General features: G+C 36.5%; 2 protein-coding genes across 4 annotated transcripts in view; both read left to right on the top strand.

Annotated features, from left to right (window-relative positions):
* The first annotated feature begins 1,124 nt into the window (after positions 1–1,124).
* Positions 1,125–5,488, top strand: LOC128860693 (G patch domain-containing protein 1 homolog). The gene is made up of 3 exons (XM_054098359.1): positions 1,125–1,321; positions 1,386–3,057; positions 3,792–5,488. The coding sequence occupies exons 1-3, from the start codon at positions 1,264–1,266 to the stop codon at positions 5,383–5,385; spliced, it is 3,324 nt and encodes a 1,107-aa protein (XP_053954334.1). The 5' UTR covers positions 1,125–1,263; the 3' UTR covers positions 5,386–5,488.
* Positions 5,489–7,352: 1,864 nt separating this feature from the next.
* The window catches only part of LOC128860692 (ral guanine nucleotide dissociation stimulator-like 1), a 45,737-nt gene continuing 31,916 nt past the window's right edge, over positions 7,353–21,173 (top strand). Inside the window, exons 1-2 of one of the 3 annotated variants that reach the window (XM_054098357.1) lie at positions 7,353–7,701; positions 15,343–15,924. In XM_054098357.1, the coding sequence (XP_053954332.1) occupies positions 15,898–15,924 (27 nt within the window). In that variant the 5' untranslated portion in view covers positions 7,353–7,701; positions 15,343–15,897. Of the gene's footprint in view, positions 7,702–15,312; positions 15,925–21,173 lie in introns of all 3 variants that reach the window. The other 2 variants (XM_054098356.1, XM_054098355.1) reach the window with 2 other exon arrangements.

Below are 21,173 nucleotides of genomic sequence, written 5' to 3'. Positions count from 1 at the left end.
TCATAAAAAAAGTACGTGGCACCACTATTTTAATATTTTTCTCTTGGGAATGATTTTTAGTTTGTTAACATTTTGGTGTGAACTTGTTTCTGATTACAATTGATTATTTGGGGGAAAATATGGTGACGCGATAGTGACGTCACTGCCAGATAATACAATTTTTTATTTCCCTCCCGAGTCATGTGATAGGTATTTCCAACTTCCAGTACAACCTTATAAACCTTTGCCTATGGAGGTTGGTTTAAGGTAGCGGGGTTATATCAAGCTTTTCCTTACTCAAACCGGTTGCCCCTCCGCAAGCAATGTTAAACCTTCGAGTGTATATCTGCACTGAAAAATATTATCATAAAAAATCACACACCGCTCGAGGGGGCATATGTACATTTGTGGGCCCACCATTTTTCAAAACAACATCAAAACACATACCACAAATTGAGTAAGGAGCTTGGCCAAAACCCCTTACAGAAGTGTACCCGCCAATTATTTATTTATTTTTATTATGAAAATTATCGATCTTTAAGAACAACATATCGCAAAATTCGTGATTTTTTAGTGAAAATAATCGTCCAAATGAGTTGACAATCCAAAGGTTGGTGAAAAAATGTCTACATTTTAAGAAACGGGTTCGTCGAGGTTTGAAAAAGGATTGGCAGACCACAAACTGGGCCTCTGTTTCAAATATTACTGCTCAAACTTCAACATCGATATCTCGACAATCTTAACAATTTGTCATTCAAGAATTCACTTCTGGTGGCTTTTACCTGTGGACATGCTCATGGTTAGCATTTAAATGATGTAATTTTTCGCTTACGATTGTTAAGAGCTATATTTGAAAAAAAGATAGTGAAACCTGTAATCATCTAAATTTATATATTTATTTGAAAAATAAATTAATGGTTGGTTACAGAAAAATAGAGCATTTAAAAGTTAATTGACAAATGACTAATTAATATACATATTTTCGACTCAAAAATAAATTTACTTTTACTTAAACTCTTTCGGTTCAAAATTTAAATAGATAGTGGACAAGTATAATATAAACTTTTTTCTTAATACCGGCAAATTATTCAACATTCCCTCCAAGTGGTGGTGTTAATCGTGAATGCATTTTGCATACGAGTAAGAAGCAGTGCATTCACCTAAATGCTGTCAAAGAATATTTACATTACTCTCATATAAACTATTATTTCGCGTATTGAAATGGGACCTGACATCTGTTAAAGTTTCGTGACGAGTCAAGCAGCCGTAATTGAAGACAAGAGAATGTATGACGAAGCTGGGCTTCACCGTTTTGGCACAACTTTGCCTCAACTTGATGAGGGTAAGTTGTAATACTACGTAGAGTGGATCAGTTCTGTTTACTTTTTCCGGTACTGTCTCTTTAGATACTGTTCCATCCAAAAAACCAATACGATTGGAAGATCAAATTGTAACCGACGAAAATGGAAAACGCCGATTCCATGGCGCCTTTACTGGTGGCTTTAGCGCCGGCTACTGGAATACGGTGGGCTCGCAAGAAGGCTGGACACCGGCAACGTTTAAGAGTTCGCGCAGTGAAAAAGCGGCAAATCGGTTACAGCAGCGTCCAGACGATTTTATGGACGATGAAGATCGTGGAGAATTCGGTATTGCTCCACAGCGCTTACAAACTCGATCGGAGTATACTTCATTTGAGCCAGAGGAGACTCGAAAGCGCAAGTTAATGGCACCGTCCAGTGGGTCTATACCTGGTAAACCGGTGTTGGAGCAGTTACTTGCACCGCGTAATATTAAAATAGGTGAACGCATATTGAAAAGCATGGGATGGCGACCAGGTCAAGGTATTGGGCCACGGCAAACCCTCAAAGAAAAGAAAATGACACGCTCCCGAAATCACCGTGAAATGTATGTAATGAAACAGTACGGCTATCAACCGAAAGCGCCAATTTCGGAGGCTCTAGGGCACTCCGACGATGCAAGCGGTGAAGAAGAAAGTTCTGATGAAGAACTTGATAAAATAACCTTTGCTCCAGATGACTATGAGCCGTATGTATGTATAGCAAAAAAAGATCGTTTCGGCCTGAATTACCAGGGAGGTTTAAGTCGAGATCCCGTGCTTTCAAATGCTCCAGCAGCAGCTACGAGCAATAGACACATAAATCTCTTCGAACCAGCATTGGAGGCGATGGGTAAAAATAATAAGAAAATATCCTTTAAAGGGCAAGCTTTTGGCGTCGGTGCGTTGGAGGAAGAAGATGAAGATATATATGCTAGAGACGATATGTCCCGCTATGATTTCTCGTTAGATGATCATAAGACTAAGAAAAGGAAAGTGATAAATGAACAGGATCAACTGATTGTTGAAGGATTTCTAGCAAGTAAGATTCCACTAAAAATAAAGAAACCAGAAAATCCATTAGTACCAGAATCTTTCATACCACGTAATTGGTTGGAAAGAAGAAGCCGTTTCCAACCAATAGATGCGAAAAAAGCTGAAGAACTTGAATCATATTTCAAAAAAGTAGAATTGTCCAAAAACAGACTGAATCCAGATGAACGGTCTGAGTTACTTGGAGAGACACAATCAATGGAAGAAAATCCTACTACCAGCACGTGCGTTCGACAGGAGCAAGCCCAGAAACAAACTCAGCCAAAAATTGACTTTAACCCACTTCAAGAGAATAAGACAGCGCGCGTTGGAGTTGGGGTTGAAATTTTGCCTGAAAAAGCGAGACTCATGTTGGAGCGTCTAGAACAGAAAAATCGATTTACGCGCGCTAGCGACAACATGCCTGATAGAAGCGATGATTTAAAAGAAGTGATGAAGCAAGTCTACGATGAGTCAAAAAAGTCCGATACCACATCAACCATGTTTAAACCATTTCTTCATGATGAGCAAAAACAACGACGTTACGAGGAATTTCTATTGGCCAAAGTGAAAACCGAAGAAGAAATTACATGTTTTTTGAATAAAATACAGCCAGTGCATTTGAGCGGATGGGATCGAGAAATGGAGAAGAAGGAGTTTATACAGGCGAGCAAAATCTTTAAGCCACTCGATGGGCTGATGTCGGAACGGTTAGTATATTATTTTCTAGGTTAGAGTCACCGCTTCATATAGTTATTCAGCGATCAGCCAAGCTTGCCCTGTTGAATATTACCAGCGAAGGCTACGGCAGAGGAAAAGTGATGTCATCTAAAAATATGGTATTGCTGAGGCTAAAGCTCCCACTTGTCGAACTACCCAGAGATGATTTCACTATAGTCATTAATTTCGAAAAGAAATTCAGAATCGAATTTGGCACTAGACACAGATGGCTCAACGACCCCAGAAGCCATAGGGCGACTTCAGATCCAAGCGTTCTGTGCCAATAGATCATTTTCCAAGCATCCTCCTAGCGTATGCCATCTGTCTATGTGCAGAGATAAATTTAGACAGAAATTTCCGGAATGAGTGAATTGCCATTCAGAGTCAATGGCACTCAAGGCTCTATCATCCTGTGAGATTAAGTCTTCTCTGGTCCATGAGTGTACCGAGAAACTGAATTTGGGTTCCAGGACACAGAGGTATAACTGAGAACGAAATAGCGGATGCATTGGCGAGAGAGGCTGCGGCCTCACCATCAATAGAACCCGAGCTCTTTTGTAAAAAAAACTCTTAGAAAGATGTGGACATTTTTCCAGTGAGACAAATAGTTTATAGGACAGTTAAAGTAGTAGAGTACAGAATGTTAGACTAGCTACTAGTTCAACCGTTGTACTTAAAACTAAATTCAGTAATACAAACCCTCTTGTTTTAATTTGAATTTCAGTTTCGTTTCGGAGGCAAACATTCAAGCAGAGCACAAACCATCAGAAATATCCCAGACTTGCAGCTTCACACCGAAAAAAATTACTGTTGAGCGCTCCAGATCAATGTGGAAGCCCCATCCCCTACTATGCAAACGATACAACATAGCTGAACCGTATGGCGGCCATATCGAGGAAGAAAAACGACCCGCCTCGTCGGCAAAGATTTCCGTTTTCGATTATTTGGAAGATTGTTTGCATAAAAAGTCTGAATTCAAAACACCAGTTATCGTACCAGTAAAAATACCTCAGATCCAGCCCATACTGAAGCAGACAAGCTGCAAAGCGGAAAGTGAACCAGCTAATAGCGGTAAATCAATAACTTCGGTTTCCACAGGCTATGCTTCGACTACGGCTACGCGTAATCTGAGCTCCTCTGAGTCATCAGCTACTTCTACAGTTGTTGAAGACCAGTTGAAAAGCAAGCATGCGAGTCCAAGGCTACAAAAAGTTGACAGTTTAAAAGTAGGGCGTACAAGTGCCAAAACAGATTTAGAAAAGCTTGCCGAAGAATCTATTTCAAAACCACCTAGCGAAAAGTTGGAGCTATACAAAGCTATATTTGAAGACAGCAGTGATGAAGAGACTGTAACCAGCAAAGAAGAAGCAAATGCCAATAATTTCCCACTGAAAAAAGATTTATTCGGAAAACCAAATGAAAATAATCAGTCGCTGCCGCTGTCTCTCAGTGGAGATTGTGTAAACGTTTTGCGTAACACATCCCCGCCCCGTGGCATCTTTAGTGCATTGCTATCTACGAAGGGAGAACAAAAATTGGCACGCAACTCCACAGAATCATTTGATGTAGGCTGTAACATAGATTTAGAAGTTAGCCACGGAGATATCGGACATGCAAAGCCTGCATTAATACCTGCTTCTGCGGAATCTGTAAGAGAACACAAAATCGAATTTAAACAGCCAACAGGTAGCTCTTCGAAAATATCGTTGAATACGTATTCAACAGCGTCCTCAAATCCATCAAACGACGAAGTATTTAGGAAAACATCACTAAAAATAGGAGATCCTTCTTTTTTGAATTTTACAAAAGAAGAAAGTTCTCCCCCATCAAATATTGATAAAGGAAAATTGCCGAAGACAAAGACAAGAGGTGATCGACTGGCTGATGGGGGTAGAACATATGGTCCAACTGCTGGATCTCTCGATGTACCTAGCACTTCGTCAGGCTTAGAATCAGCAGCTTATGGTCCAGCACTGCCCTATCACATACGAACGCCCATCACTAGTGAACCTGTGAACGAGTTGAATAAGGTTGTTGAAGAAAAAATGCTTCGTTTTCTGGGTCAACAGACCAGAAATTCCAAAAACGTCAGAGATGAAGAGTGGGTGGAGAAGAAAGTTCGTAAGATATTAAAAAATAAAACGCTACCCAGAAGTAGTAGCAGTAGCACCGTCGATAAGAGTTCCGATGAAGATAATGAAAGTCGAAAAGAAGTAATGAAGAAGAAAAGTAAAAAGAATAAAAGTCACAAGAAAACAAAGAAAAAGTCTAAGGAGAAGAAGTCCAAGAAAACTAAGAAAAATAAAGATAAACACTAGGTTGCGAATGTAAATATATTATATTTATAGATATAGAGATTGTGACATCGCATTACTCAAAAAGGATTATTTCAAATAACGGCAATAAATGTAAATTCATGAAAATGAAAATGTTTTTGAGTCTTATTTACTTTAGGACACCTCATTCAGTATATTCTTTCATCTACATAATTTTCAAAAGTTTTTCGGCAATGCTAATGAATATAGGAAACATACATATATTCCTGTCGTGTCGATGTCACAAAACCGTCGAAAGGTTTCACCACCATACAATTTTGGAAATCACTTCCTCGAAACCATGCATAGCACAGCATTTTGGGCGTGGATTGCCTGTGGAGCAATGCCTTGCGTTTGTTTATGAGTTGCCAACCCAGCTGAAATACAGTGCCAGTAGTGGCGACTGCACCTTACACCAAAGCGCTAAATGTCACTCATTGTGATAATCTCGTACTTGAAAGTCGCTCCTCATTTAGCGGATATGCCCCTCATAACGCCACATCCTTGTAACCCGAACATTCTGACAACAAAATCTCAACGTAACCGCTATCCACATTATCGGTGATGCCGAACCGGGTTATTAAAAGCGCCACAGTCGGTTTTACGCACTAAAATGACTCGACTTTTACGTGTCCCAGAGCCGTTGTTCCAGTGATTTAACCCTATTCAGATCGATGAGTTCTGTTAAGAGGACGACAGATCAAGGTGAGACTTCTCTGATAATGAAAACAAAAAATCGCACATTTCTGTGTAATTTCTTTTCTTTAGCCAACGGTAATGTGAGCGATAGTCCTATCTTCATTTTCGTATAAGCCAGCATGATGCAGAGAAGAAACTGTTACACTAACCTCGTTTAGGGCCCAGGTCTCGACAATGTTTGAAAATCTTTCCACTCAACCACTCCGAACTCTGTAAACATTGTTAAGACCTTACGGAAACTACGCTTATTTTCTCGATATGTGAGGTTTCTCGAGAAGAGTGTTGAAAAAATGTTGAGCTCTATGGAAAATAGTCTTGAAAGGTTAAGCTCTCACTCATAGTTTGCGTTCTATTGTATTGTATTGTATTGTATTGACTGAAATGCTTTCGATCAAAAATATGTACTAGGTGATAAAGGGAAAAGGCGCATTTGCACATCTGCTTAAGAAACCAAACTAAACCCATCAAATCTGTTCTAGATAGTTGCATCCAAATCCCTTGCTCACTCTTCTCTTCATAGATGAAATATTACTTAAAATTCTTTAGAAAATCTAAAATAATCTTCCAACTTCCAAGTTTCTGGTTCACTCTTCTCTTCATAGGTGGAGTGCTACCTAAAACCATTTAGAAAATCTAGTAAGCTGTTGATGTTTGGAAGTAGCTATTTGGGCTCTCGAACTCTTTTCTTTCTCAATATACCATCGTTGAAGCTCACACCTTTTTTGGACCGTCCGTCAGATCTCTCATAGGCGATGCTGATCTCTTCAGGGTGTATAAGCGTATTTTTTAGTATTTCAATGTTAACTGTTGTGTTTACTTTAATAACTCAAAGTTTCGAAATGGTATCGGGAGTTTTTATATACAGTTTTGAAATAATCACAATGAATCGTGCTTAAATTGGGGCATTCTTTGCAAACAATACAGTTCAAATTGAACAATAAAAAACATGATGCTTCGAAGGGCTTTGTTGTACCCACCGAACGTCCTCGAGAGTCGGAAAATGTTCAACCGCATCCAAAATCAAACTTTCTAACATATCTTACTAAGATAACTATAGATCAAACCATTCAAGCATATCTTGTCATACTCGTACATACACATCCGCGTATGCCCAATGCAAAAATATACATATGTATGTTTCAATACGATCACTCGGCGGTACGCCGCTTGAGCCAGCAATCTCTTTGCCCAACTCTGCGACTCTCTTAACCAACCACCATAACATACCAATTGGGCCCAGTCAGCTCATTTGGCATCGCAGCTTGAGCGCCGAATTTAGTTTTGTTTTACGGGTATCCACGAGCGGTTCGGCTTTACGGTGAACTAGCGCATGTTGGACGGCAGCGAGACAACGACGAGACGCAAAGGTGGCGAAGACGACGAGACGCGGCAACGCGACGGCGCAGTGTACCGTAGCGCTACGAATCGTGTGCGAAGTGAAGAAACAAAAAAATAATAATAATTGTAATAAATTTAAGTGAAGCCAATGTAGAAACGAATCGAAGTTGCAAAATGAGTTGGCTAACAAAAGTTTGATATTTGGTAGCAGAAAATAAGAAGACTTCTAATGTGTTTTTGATACGAACATGCATATGAGCGATTAATATTTTGTTGTAAGAGGTAAATATACATATACATATCTACATAAGCACATAGTTGCAAGTGCCAGCTAGTTAAACGCTGTAAGAGTTTGTTTTTACGGCCTTTTTCTTAAAAACAAAAAAGCAAAACACAAAAATGCTTACGTTAAAAGTGAAAATGTATGCATTGCAAAGCTTGAAAACAACGAAAAGTGCATACACAGTGTGTGCGCGTGTAGGTAAATGGAGAAAATCGTGCGATCGTGCGATAAAACCAGTTGGCGTTTTGACGGCAATGGAGCGGACGCTGACGCTTGCCAGTTTCCAGGTTTTGCACTCACATTTTTTTTGGTTTTTTTGACTTAGTTACAATATATGCATGAATGTATGTATATGAAATGATTTTTACATAATACCAATATTTCATATATTGGAGACTTCTATGCTATCAATACACATACATACTTATTTATGTAATATTTGTATGTAACTAAAAATATATGGCAAAAAAGCATAAAAAAATTTACATTAAACAAACTTCAAAACACGATTTGTAAAACTCCAGAAATCAGTATGTGCAAAATTTGTGTCCCAGGTAGGCAGTGCGGTGTGAGGTGATCGATAAAAAGTTCGACATGCAAGCCATATGCGGAAATTGCCAGCAGTGACGTTGTTTTGCCAACTTGGCTGTGTGAACATGAAGTGGATAGAATTCATATTTTTTGTGTATTTTCTGTTTGCTTTTGTTGTTATTGCTATTGCCAGTCGAACAGCTGCTAGCTGCCGGTGCAAACGTTGTCGAGTTCAAGTGTTTGGATGTCTCAGCGGTCCAACAACCAACCAAATCCCCCGCATGGTCGCCCAAAAGTGGTGTGAACTTCTTGTATTACCAAAAAGAAAAAGCGAAAAACGAGAGAGAAGAAAAGAAAAGAATATCAAAATGAGCAGTAAAAAACAACAAGCGATACGCTGCCCTTGTCTACATTCTGCTAATAAGTGTTTTACACAACATAAAATGTGTATAGAATTAGTGTTGCATAAAATATTTAAATTAACTCTTGTTGAAATGAGAAATTTCTTCAACAAAAACACTTCGAAAAAGATTCAATTAAATACAAAGGCCATTTTGTGTGTGAAACTGGAGGAATGTGTTGAGTTTTGTAGTGAAAAGTTAGAGTAAAAGAAATAAATAAAAATGTTTATGTTTGAACAACTGCAAAGATTCATAAATGCTTAAATCAAATAATTAAGACACCAAAGGCAGTAATAAATAATAAAATAAAGAAAAGCAAGAAAAGGCAGTTGAATAGAGGCAAACCAAATCCGGCAATTTAAATTTGAAGTAGAAACCCACGTACATACATACATATTTAATGCATAAAAACAACCACAAACATGAAATAAGTCTTATACAAATGTAGCTATCGCATATGATGCTTCACTAAACACACTAACAACAAACTAGAACAACAAAGCAATAGAAACTAAGAAAACAGCAAGAGATTGGTTGGGAGTAATAGAAAAAAATTGGTTTTTACTTTGTGCTGACGCTCAGCTGCTAGAGCTTTAGTGAGATCATACCTGTCTGTACTTCTTCTAGAATCACTCTTTTTTCTCATTCAATTAAACTTAGATTAGGCTGCAAAATCAACATAGAATTCAACTCACCAAAGGCTAGAAATACAAAGTGAATATTTCCAATCGAGGGAGAAACGTCTGTGACTAATTTCAAGCGAGGGAGTGTATCTTACTTAATTAAATTAAATTTAACTAATTAACCATAAAATAATTTTAAATTCAATGCCAAAGAACTCAAATATTTATTTTTATCAATTTTGTTCATAGATTCGGAGCACGGCTGTTAAATGCTTCTCTAGAAGATTTGTGCATTTATTGCTTTGGGTAATGAGTGTTTCAAGCCAGTTTAATTTTTTTCAATAGAAACGAGGCGTACTTCAAAGAAGGTAGGTTGCCATATTCGCAATGCCGATTTTTAGCACATCTGGGGCTGGGTTGTGCTGTTGGTGGTTTTGCTGGCTGAGAAAGACATTTCTTCGATTGAAGTTCCCTTAATCGTTTGGGTTCCAGAGGGTATTGAAAAAACACCGTCGAAGAACTCCAACCAGCTGTACATTAAAAGGAGCTGTGTGATACACTTGCTTCAGTAAATCTGAGTAGGTATTTCGGCTGCTTTTGGAAAGCTGGCGTTTGCTGCTTGTTGTATGGTTCATATCCATGGGCTTCTTATGCAATTAGAAAATACTTGTTGAATTACTTTACAAGTTTCTGAGAATTTCTCACAACTTTGCCACGGACCTTAGTCCATTACTGTACAATATATAGAATATTTTTTAAAATAAAGCGCCTAAGATTTATGAGGCTAAAAAAATTAAATACGTGTTGTTCTTAAACATATCACCGATTTAAAAAAACTAGCATTAAGTGCAACCCATAAACATCTCCGATAGCCTCCACCCTTTTTGTTCCTTCACCATGTTTCAATTTACAAAGGTGGTATGTTAATCTGCAGTGCTCTGACAGCTTACCTGTAAGATATCTTTGATTTTCCCAGTTAAGTGCAGATACGTCCCGTTCAGAAGTTGTTCAGGTATATTCCGAGAAGTAACCATGGATTTGAGTTGCATCAAACTAGCGACAAACCGAGTTAGCTTCCATCTTATTAGTTGTTCTTGAGGATAAGCAACCTTTGGATGCTCCGTACAGAGATTCTTGATCACAAAACGCCGTTTTGCAAAATTTTTGGCAATTTTGTTGTCTTCAAAGCCTTTACAACTGGAAATCTAGGATAATTTTCCCCTCTTACGTGCTCACAATTAGTTCCGAAGCATTTTGCAGTCGTTCTCAAGTTTTGATGTTGTTTTGTATGAGTCGTTGATCTCTACAGCAAGCTGATTATTTGGCACTAGGCCTCTTACGAATACCTGCTTGCCTTTTTTACCTTTGCCCTTTTACGAAGACATTTGCGAGCACAAGTTCCGTTTGTGAAAACCCATAACCGGAATATGGTTGGGTAAGACTTTCCTGAAGCTTTGGACTAAATATTCACCAAGCTCCACCTTCTAGCATTAAATTCTACGACCAGGTTATAATCTTGATTTTTTCATTTTTTCAAATTCGATTTATAAAACTAAAAATCAATGAGCGACTTTCTAATTAATTGATTGGATAATTTACTAATACCACTATTTTTTATTTTTTCTCAGAACTATGCATATAAATATAAATATTTTATTTTCTCGAAACTGGAAAAAGTTGTTAATAATTTGTTTTGTTCGTAGTAGTAAAGCTGGTAAAATGTTCCTCTTAAATTTTATGCGGTGGAGTTACTCAACATGTCGGATATCATAAAAACTGCTGCCAATTTTTTTTTTAATATTTGTTAAGTAACGTCGAGTACAGACCCAAATACATCATTAATTTTTCGTCCGGATTAAATCTTCAATGATGCCCAATACCTTTTTTCCCGTTCTCGGAGTCTCTCACTCTCTCTCTCTCTCGAAACAGAATCTATGCACATTCTGTCATTTGCTTTCATATGTGTGTGTATATGTAGGTAAGTTTATCTTCAATGAACCATTGCTGCCGGAACTCTCTTTTTCGTTCGTTTTCGCACTAGTGAAACGTAATATCGTAAAATTAGTGGCATAACGTAGCTTACGGCCAACTATCAAGGTATTCATGTAACATACCAACACGTACATGCTACATACGCACACAAACATTCAGAGATATACATATGTACATATATATGTATGAATCCGCGCTTGAAGCCAACCTGTCCTGTGCGCGGCTGTTTGTTTGCCGCACTTTTTAGTTCAACTGTTTGTCCGGCTGTTTAATTTACTTCACTTTCATAAATCATTTTTATACAATAGACATTTTGTGGATATTTTTATGCCTTTCACGTGCACGTCTCATTCAAACACAGCTACCTCGGCAATATGCTCTTTGTGCAGCCGCTCTTGCTTGGTAAGCCACATAAATTGCTTGTACTCTTAATTTTTATTCTTTTAAAATTCATTTTCTTAGTGTTGTTGCCATAGAAATCAAACAACCAACAGGTAGTTGACGTGAAATATTTATCATACGAATAAGAAGAGACGCGTCGCCAGCTCTTCAAATATTTGATTTTGCTCCAACACATTTTGCGTTAGCCACAAATCAAGCATGTTTTTATATTTTCAGTTCTTTAGATGAAATATATTTCTACCCAAAAGGTTCATTGATGGTATTTCTTCAAAACTTCTCTGCTTAGTTCAAGCACTTGACAATATCTCTTCTTCAAGAGCTGAATTGTCAACGTCTTCTTCACAGCTATTAACGTTCGTTAGCATTGCCATCGTTGCTGGGTATAACTACAATGATAGCAGCATAGATTAACTGTCCACAAATTCCATTGAATGTCACGCTATGTGCGATTTGTCAGAGCAATGGTTATGACTTTGATGGTTTTAAGTACTTTGTTGGTAGATACCGAAGGCGAAGAATTGAGCTGCACATTTGTTCCCAATAGGAATGAAACTGACTGAGTTGGAAGAAGCTGTCAGTGTCACAGTAACATATGGATGATTCAAAGAGATATTTTTATTTTGATCAGTCTATTTATGTACTTATGCATATGCATTTTTAACTAGAGAGTCTAATAGTCCGTAAATCAGTCAATAGATATGCGTATAAAATTTCGAACAACCGATTCGATTAAACCAGTGAACGAATAAATTACTGCTTTCAGGATAAAACAGATTTCGGCAGTTTGAGGCACTTTGAATTTTTGAAATAAAATGATCAAACTAAATAAAATAAGCCATAAATAAAAAAAAAACTTTTTTTCCCGGAATATGGCATTTTTTCTTGACCTAAGCTTCAGCTTTCAGCTCTCTTTAGCGCAGCAGAGTAATTTTGAATTTTTGTATTATAATTTTCATTATTTGGAATCTCTTCAGATCCACGGTAGATACATGTATCTGTGCCTTTCCCTTTTTCCTCTGAAAACTTTTTTCAAATAAGTAACCACAAGCCCTTCCGTTTTGGATGTATTGCGCATTCTAGAAACTATATGAAACTATCCATTATTGCTTGAGAGGTAAACCAAGGAATTGATCTCTCAACTTCAAAACGCAGCTTTGCTGAATACAGTGGAGGAGGGATGATAGCCCATGGGTCAAGCCCATCCAACACTAAATGTGCAAAATGATACCGAAGATGCATGCAATTCTCCATAGGATCAAAGATCGGGGATTATAGATAGTGTACAGGAGAATGAGCTAGAGGCGAACACGCTAATAATAGGTTCACATATAACTAGACTATTTACTTTTTCGAGCTTAACTCCAAATCCGTAATTAAAAAGAGAGATTACTTTAAGAAAGAGTCTGAAATTAGGTCTTATTAAACTTAAGTATTAACTAATAAGACTTTTTCAAACCCACTTCACCATCTCATCTGCTGTCCGGTTCTCTTAGGGGAGACGCGAAAAGAACTGCCCCTGAGACTAACGAACTTCAGGCCTGTTCGTGTTCACTTCGAATATTAGTCGGTGAATGGAGAATAATACTCGATCACCTGTTAATATTTAATAAACGCAAATATGCCCAGTAATGTGAATTCTAAAAAGTTAGTGAATTACACTAGTCTACAAGGAAAAGTATCCGAAATAATTTAAACTAATATCTGCTTCTCTGTCCATGCAAAATTCGGATTGATAACTAAAATTAATTTATTAGTTTGAGTTTTCGAGATATCCTAACCTAAAAGTGCAAAAAACCCCATTTTTGCCCATATTTGAGGTTATGTAGCCTTGCAGATGTTTTCTTTCACCAAAATTAAAGGATGGCATCTTTAAATACAATCCTTCTTTTTTCAAATGGCGTTTTGTTTGCTCAAATATCATTTTTTTCGCAGAGATATCGCATTTTGAAATTTTCATGTTTCGAAATTTTCCTACACCTGAAAATCGATTAAGATAACATAGACATGATATAGTCGCTTACTAATTTTCTTGGGTTTGAGGGCCTGAAATATATGGATTAATAGTATGTAAATTTGGAGTTTGTGGGAAAGCCTGCTTGCGGTTATGTGGGTTAGCCTGCTCGCGGTATGATAGGGGTGGTTTCTAGGGGTTAGGGCTGTGTGTGACTCGGTACCCAAAGGTTAGATAGTGTAGGGATGTGGTGAGTCAGCACACTTATGGTGTGAGACAAAATTTTAAGAAAAATAAGACTCAATTCAAGAAAATTAGTAATCGAATATATCATGTCTATGTTATCTTAATCGATTTTCAGGTGTAGGAAAATTTCGAAACATGAAAATTTCAAAATGCGATATCTCTGCGAAAAAAAATGATATTTGAGCAAACAAAACGCCATTTGAAAAAAGAAGGATTGTATTTAAAGATGCCATCCTTTAATTTTGGTGAAAGAAAACATCTGCAAGGCTACATAACCTCAAATATGGGCAAAAATGGGGTTTTTTGCACTTTTAGGTTAGGATATCTCGAAAACTCAAACTAATAGAGCAATTCTGAGGCCAGATTTGGATTCAGCGCATCATAAACCTTCGGAAATATATAGTCTGGTTTCTGGGTCTGAATGTTGGTTAAATTTTGTCGGCCTGTGTTATTTGTCCTGTAAATGACTGCTTATCTAGGAGCTTTGAAAATGATTACGAATTAAGATTCAATCATCGCATTTTTAGGGTACAGTGGCTTTTGACGAACCGAGAAAGTTCAAGTATCCAAGCTTTACTGAAAGGCATGCTCTGCTTTAACTAATAATAGCAAATTACTCTCTATTCTGTGAAATAAAGAGAATTTCCATTGCTGAAGTTACTTAGACCAGCTGTCTGCCCTGCCCAAGTTCCATCCGGCTGGACTACAAAAACACCCGTTTGATATGGTATAGACATAAATTAAGTTTGGTTAGGTTATGAAACGCTTGCGCTCAGTGTACAGCAGTAAATATTTTTTACTTTAATTTTAATTTTTACTTTGACTGGCAACAAAATAACAAAAGAAGTGTTAAGACAAGTACGAAAAAGAGATTGCAATGAAAACAAGTAGTCAATTACTGACTATGGCTAGCAATATGGTCGACTAGGAAAAGCAAAATACATGCTTACATACATACATACATACATAAAATGTATTTGCACGAGTGGTAAGGTGCTCACTGCCGCTATCCGCCATGCGATCAATGTGCGAAGAATGCGGAACGCGTTCGCAGTGGAATTTCTGCATTGACCATTTCGGTCGTTGCGTATTTTTGATGGTCGGTAGTCTGATTTGAAGTTAATTCGATTGGCTGCATATTTTTGGCGAATATTACTGATATACCAAAATATTATAGGACCAAAATAATAACATAGTTACAATACATATAATAATTGGAGAAATATACAAATTTGGATTTTTTGAGTGCTCCAAAACTTACGATACAAAAATTTTCATACTCCCCAAAAGTGGAAAGTAAATATTCGTGGTGTTGCAACTCGTGAAATTCCAAGTGGGAAAAGCTGTTTGAACGCTGTTCACAGTGGCGCATGCGCGCATACAAATTGGCCGTTCACGGTGTAATCGAAAAGTTGCCCGAATTTCTGATTATGCGCACATTTTACTAATCATACATTTCGTCAGCCATTTTAACATTTCACTAACGTCCAGCAGCAACGAACACGCGCAACGGTAAACAGTAAATAGTAGAAGGGGGGAAAAAATAAAACAAACAAAAAATACATTAAAAAATAGCAAAGTGAATACGAAATTTTGTTTGAATTGTGTGAAAAAATTACGAAAAAGTGCAAATGTGTCTGATAAATGCGACTGATCGTTCAGTATTGGTACTAGTGCGGGCGTTGTGCGCGTGATAATGTTAATTTACAGCAACAACAGTACGGCAAATATATCAAATCGGTTGCTGTTACCACGTTCGCGTAGAAAGTCCATTGCACAGGCGCCATCAGCGACCTCATCTCAACTCACGCCACTTCGATTAACTACTTGTACACACTTACTCACACATTTTAATTCCACTTGTGGTTGAAGTGGTGGTAGCGGTGTCGAACAGTAGCCGCAGCATTTCAAAATGTGGCCGCAACGACGTTGGCAGCTGTGTTTGTTGCAAGTTGTTCCGGAAATTAAAAAATTTGCAGCGATTGCGCACCAAAACAACAACAACAGCAGTAGCGCGTGTATTTGGCAACAACTAGCACAACAAAAATAATGAGTCAAAATGTTGCCGATAGTTTGGTGAGTATCAAATATAATAATTAGAGAGAGAAAAATGTAAAACATGGAACGCATGGAAAATTAGTGATTGTTGTTATGTATGAAACACACATACATATACATGTATATATATTTTATGCATGAAAAACATACATAGAAAGTAAATGAAGGTGCCCCCATTTCATAAATGCTGCATTTCTATATTCGGACTTTCCAATTCTACCGCTTGCAGGCCTTATTGCTTTTAGCCAAATTTTATTTGCGCATTTATAGGTATAAATAGAGATAATTTTCTAAAACCGAGTTCTGTTTTCGTTTCAGCATATCATTGCTGCTTTTTCGGCTATTTCCATATTTGAATAGTTGCGCAAACACCTTTGGCATCATTCCATTTTTCTTAGGAAGATTTCTCTTTTATGCCAACAAATATTGCCCAACTGCACATTTTGTTGGAAGCTGGGATACTGATATGTGTCAAATTGACTATACACGCTCGCAAGTGCAAGTCCATGCAATTATGAGCGTATATGCATGTAAATATGTGCTATGTACACATATATACTAAAATAGGGTGACCGAAAAAATTTGGAAAAATTTGAATATGGGCATGGCTTATAAAACTTGTATTGTCGATCAAAAATTTCAGGGATGAAAATCATTTGCATAGACATATTCCGAGAGGTTTCGAAATATCTGTTTTCTCTTCGTAAGTAATTAAAAAACATAAAAAATCAGATTGTTGAGTTAATTATACAGGTTTTTCAGAGAAGAGAGTGAGTGGTAATTTTATACACGAAAGTTGAAATACATTGAAAGTTGGTGTATGGGTACCACTAAAGTATCTTATGCGAAAAAAATATTAAAAAAAAACATTTTATAAATAAAAAAAAAATTATTTTTTGCTAATCTTTTGGGAACATTTAAAGAGGAGATTGAAATATTTAATGCATAAATGCATTAAACGGGTAACGTTAACGCGAACGAAATAATTGCTATTCTATTTTCAAAGTAATAGAAAATAAGAAATTAAAAAAAAAATTAAAACAATTACCAATTCAAAAAATTGTATTTGCAAAAAAGGATAATTTATATTTTTCCTTTGCATGCGCGAAATAAAAAAAACCCAAAACTCATTTCCGATTTATTGGTATTTTTAAGAATTGCATGCAGAATTCGAAAATATTATACGAATCAGCAAACAAAAAAATGAGCCCATCCTAATATGCATAAAGTAGCAAAACGCAATATAATAAATGCTACTTTATTTTAAAAGCAATAGAAATACCAGGTATTAAAAACAAAATTTTTTTCTTAAAGAAATTTTAGTTAAGCAAATTTTTATTACAAAAAAAATATATTTTTATTCATTACCTATTTTTGATTTCAACTCTCTTTAATTTTCATATTTTTCTTCTACTACATACACACACATACGATTATGCACTTTCATTTTTATTTTAATTGCCTTATCGGTTTAAGAAGCATTTCTTTAATCTTTTTATGCACAGACACAGCAATGTCTATGACACTTTCCCTCCAACCAACAAGTGCATACATATTTGTAGACTTTGTCGTCAAATTCAATTAGTATCGATTTCCCCTGATGGAGCGGAATTAATACTTATTTGCCAGTTACACACATACATACAAGTCTATCAGTTGAGATGTGATTATTTAAGTCAATCCATTATATGATATTATGAATAGTATGACGATTTGTGGAAAATTATAGTTACAGCAATTATTGTAGTTAGTATCTTGAATCTTGCTATAATTCATTTATAAAAGAGAGAGTATTAATTTCACTTCCTCTGAGAAAATTGAACATTTCTCGTTTTACACAGAAAATTATTGACTTATAATTAAAAATATTGAAATTACGTGCAGTTTCTTTAACACGCACCCAATACAAGAAAAAATCACAAAACTTAAATTTTGCTTTTATTACCGATAATGAATGTTGCAAACGATCTAAAGTTGCTGTTTAAATCTGTCGCTTTCGTATGTGCTTTTAGTCATTAAGTTTTATTAAAATGGTTAATGTCCAGCTTTCTCAGCCATTCATAAATTTAAGTCATTACATTCCGTAAAAAGCACGTCTAGCCGTAAGTTGTGCGCCAAATAACTTTAAGTTAAACAAATATGCAGATTGAAGGTAACCATATTGCAGCTTAGTTCATATTAATGGAAGCAATATATTTTTAAAGCCGCCGTAGCCGATTGGGTCGGAATTCACAGAATTCGAAACCAAAATTAAGAAAAACATTTTGCTAATAGCGGTCGCCCCTTGGCAGGCAATGGCAAACCTCCAAGTGTAAGTCTGCCATGAAAAAGCTCCTCATAAAAATATCCGCCGTTTGGAGTCGGCTTGAAACTGTAGGTCCCTCCATTTGTGGAACAACATCAAGACGCACACCACAAATAGGAGGAGGAGCTCGGTCAAACACCCAAAATGGATGTACGCGCCAATTATATATATATATATATATATATATATTTTTTTTTTGTTTGTTTTAAAGCCGCTGACATTTTAAAAAATATCAAAATTTAATAAGTATTTCTGTCACTCATATTCATCTAAATGCGGACCAGATGATCAGTAATCTATTGAGGCTTGTGAAACTCAGAAGCCTATGCCTCCGTACGGTCTCGCTCAGCAACACTGGAGACCAGTTCTGGTCTATATGATTTATTATCTAAATATTCTGCTTGAATTTTCAAATCGGGTTATGTAGCAGTAGCATAAAAGCATTCGTAAGCAGAATTTTGATAAACTCTCTGCCTTGGTTATAAAAGTATGTACTTGTTTGTGCAAAAATATTTTTTGCGACGGAAATAAACATTAACCGATAAGCGAAATTACTAATTGTACTTGCTGATACGAAAATCAGCTGTGTAGCTGTATTCAAAATCAATTTATAGAAGTCTCATAACAGAGAATCACCTAATTCTGACCGAGTGGGTTGCATTAAGGTTCATATCATGACATATAGGCACATGGGGCGAAATAGATTGGATTTGTGGATAGGCAGATATTTTTCAAGTCAGATAATATTTCCTATTGTAGTTAATGCATAGAGAGAGGAATTAAAAGGTAGGAGAAAACAGGAGGGGTTGTAACTCATTACAAAATCTCTTTTGAAAAGAGAATGCAGCTCCTCCATTATCAATAATCTGATCCAGAAATGTTTCATCTAAAGCTGCAATTAGCCATAGCCGCATCATTACAGCATTTGACGATGAGCCATGCCGTAACCATAAACAGCTGATATTGAAGTAGAATTAATGACAACATTTGCATTTTGTCATAAAAATGCGGATAAATCTCCACTAAGTCAATTAATTTTTCGTCGTTCATTTGTAATATTGAAATTTGTATTATAAAATCAAAGCAAATGTAAAGTGTTTCATAACGGTTTCGGGGGAAAACCAAAATTCAACAGATACATACGGCTATGGTTATTGTTATGGTGTTATGGTGCGGTACGATTTATTGTTTACAGTGTTGGCCATATGTTCGATAAGAACAGCTGATTGCTATGGTTACTGTTATGGCTAAGGTACGGCACCACCAATTCCAGCTTAAGCCTAGCGAAAGCCGGACCTGCCATCATGGCGAGTGTTGGAATTGTTAGCTGGTTATTGCATTGATATTAGATATTTTATATGGCTAAAAATTTACCTTTCACGTAGTTGCTTTAATTTTTTGTGTTGCAATTTAACTCTAGCCAGGTGTTGCCAGATACATAAGTATTGTTGTTTGGAAAATTGGTTTGAAAGGCCATCATATAAAGTTACCTAACACGCTTTTAATGTCGCGGCGTTAGCCCCGTCCTTATGTGGGCCACTACCTATGCTTATAGCGGCTATCTCTCAGCATTACGGTTCTTCAACGGTTTCAAGCGTAGGCTCTGCAGCTCAGTGTTTCAAAATTTCTCAAACGTCTTTTCGTTTATTATTTTGCCGTCAACTAAAATATCATTTGACGTAGAGTTTAGTATTCATCAAAGGTGGTTTTTATTTTATGGAGGGCCTTACAGTTTTATGTAGAGGTGTAAAAGTAACGAAAAAAAGCAAACCCGTATATGTTCGTTACTATAACGATGAGTACTCGTTACTTTCGTATCGTTACGTTACTCGTTACTTTTAATACCTTATCCATAACGCAACGAATCGAATATGTTGTATCGGTATGGTACGCCTACAGTGTGACGTTGGGACGTCACAAGAAAGTGTAAAACTGCAAATGAAGAATTGGCAGAATCTCCTAAATTATAATTGAAAAGCAACAAATATGTGTCAAAAATTATTTATTGACAATAACATTTAAACAACAAAAATCTTTCATTCCTGAACTGAAATTAAACATTAAATAAAAACATATTTTAGACGAAACAAAAAATATTTTTGATAAACTAAATTATTAATATATTAAATAAAATTATTGCAGGAATCTTTGGTTCATATTTAAAAATAAAATATTTTCCATTCTCTTTGGCTGAATAGAGCTGCGCTTCTCGCTTAATATTTGGCCCTATTTCGAAAAAGTCCTTTCAGATGGTACAGAAGAAGCCATACCTGATAAATATTTATCAGCCAAGTTCGAGAGCTCCGGGTATAGAATTGCCCGTGCTTGCCACCATTTCAAAGGACACTCATTTCGAGATATAATTCTTTCCTCTAAATATTGCCTCATAGTAATAGTACTGCTGCTAACTACAGAGTTTGAAGCTGACACTGACGTCGCCACAGCGTCAAAATCTTTCCAAATTGAATCGTTATCAGCGTCAGTGTTGCTAGTAGTTATAGCTAACGTTGATTCAGTAGGTTCTATAGATTGCTGATGAAAGTTGAACTCGTTTTACAGCTCAGTTTTCAATGCATCTTTCGCCGACTCATAACTTTATAAATCAAACCTAAATGCCAGCTTCTTAAAAGGCGGGTCTAATAGTGCTGCTTTATTCTTAAACCTACTTTTATATTCCGTTAGTATTTTATTTGCCAGTTTCTTTCCTGTATCTCTTATTATATTCGTAGTTAAACTGACCAAAATTCTGGTCATACTTTCCGTCGAAGCCAGGACCATTGAAACAGTCACCTTTTTTTCTGAAGACATTTCTTCAGTGAGTTCTTTGAATGGCTTCAGAATTTTTTATTATTATTTCTGGCAGTGTCTGCCATTTGCCTTCTGAAAGATTTTCTACTGGATTGTGTAAGATTCCGAGAGACGCTTCTAAAGTTTCTTGAAGTGAATAAATCCTCTCAATCAT

This window comes from Anastrepha ludens, chromosome 4 (assembly GCF_028408465.1).
Source record: "Anastrepha ludens isolate Willacy chromosome 4, idAnaLude1.1, whole genome shotgun sequence".
Taxonomy (NCBI): domain Eukaryota; kingdom Metazoa; phylum Arthropoda; class Insecta; order Diptera; family Tephritidae; genus Anastrepha; species Anastrepha ludens.
The sequence above is the reverse complement of the archived record's forward strand: the minus strand, read 5'-3'. Positions and strand labels throughout refer to the sequence as shown.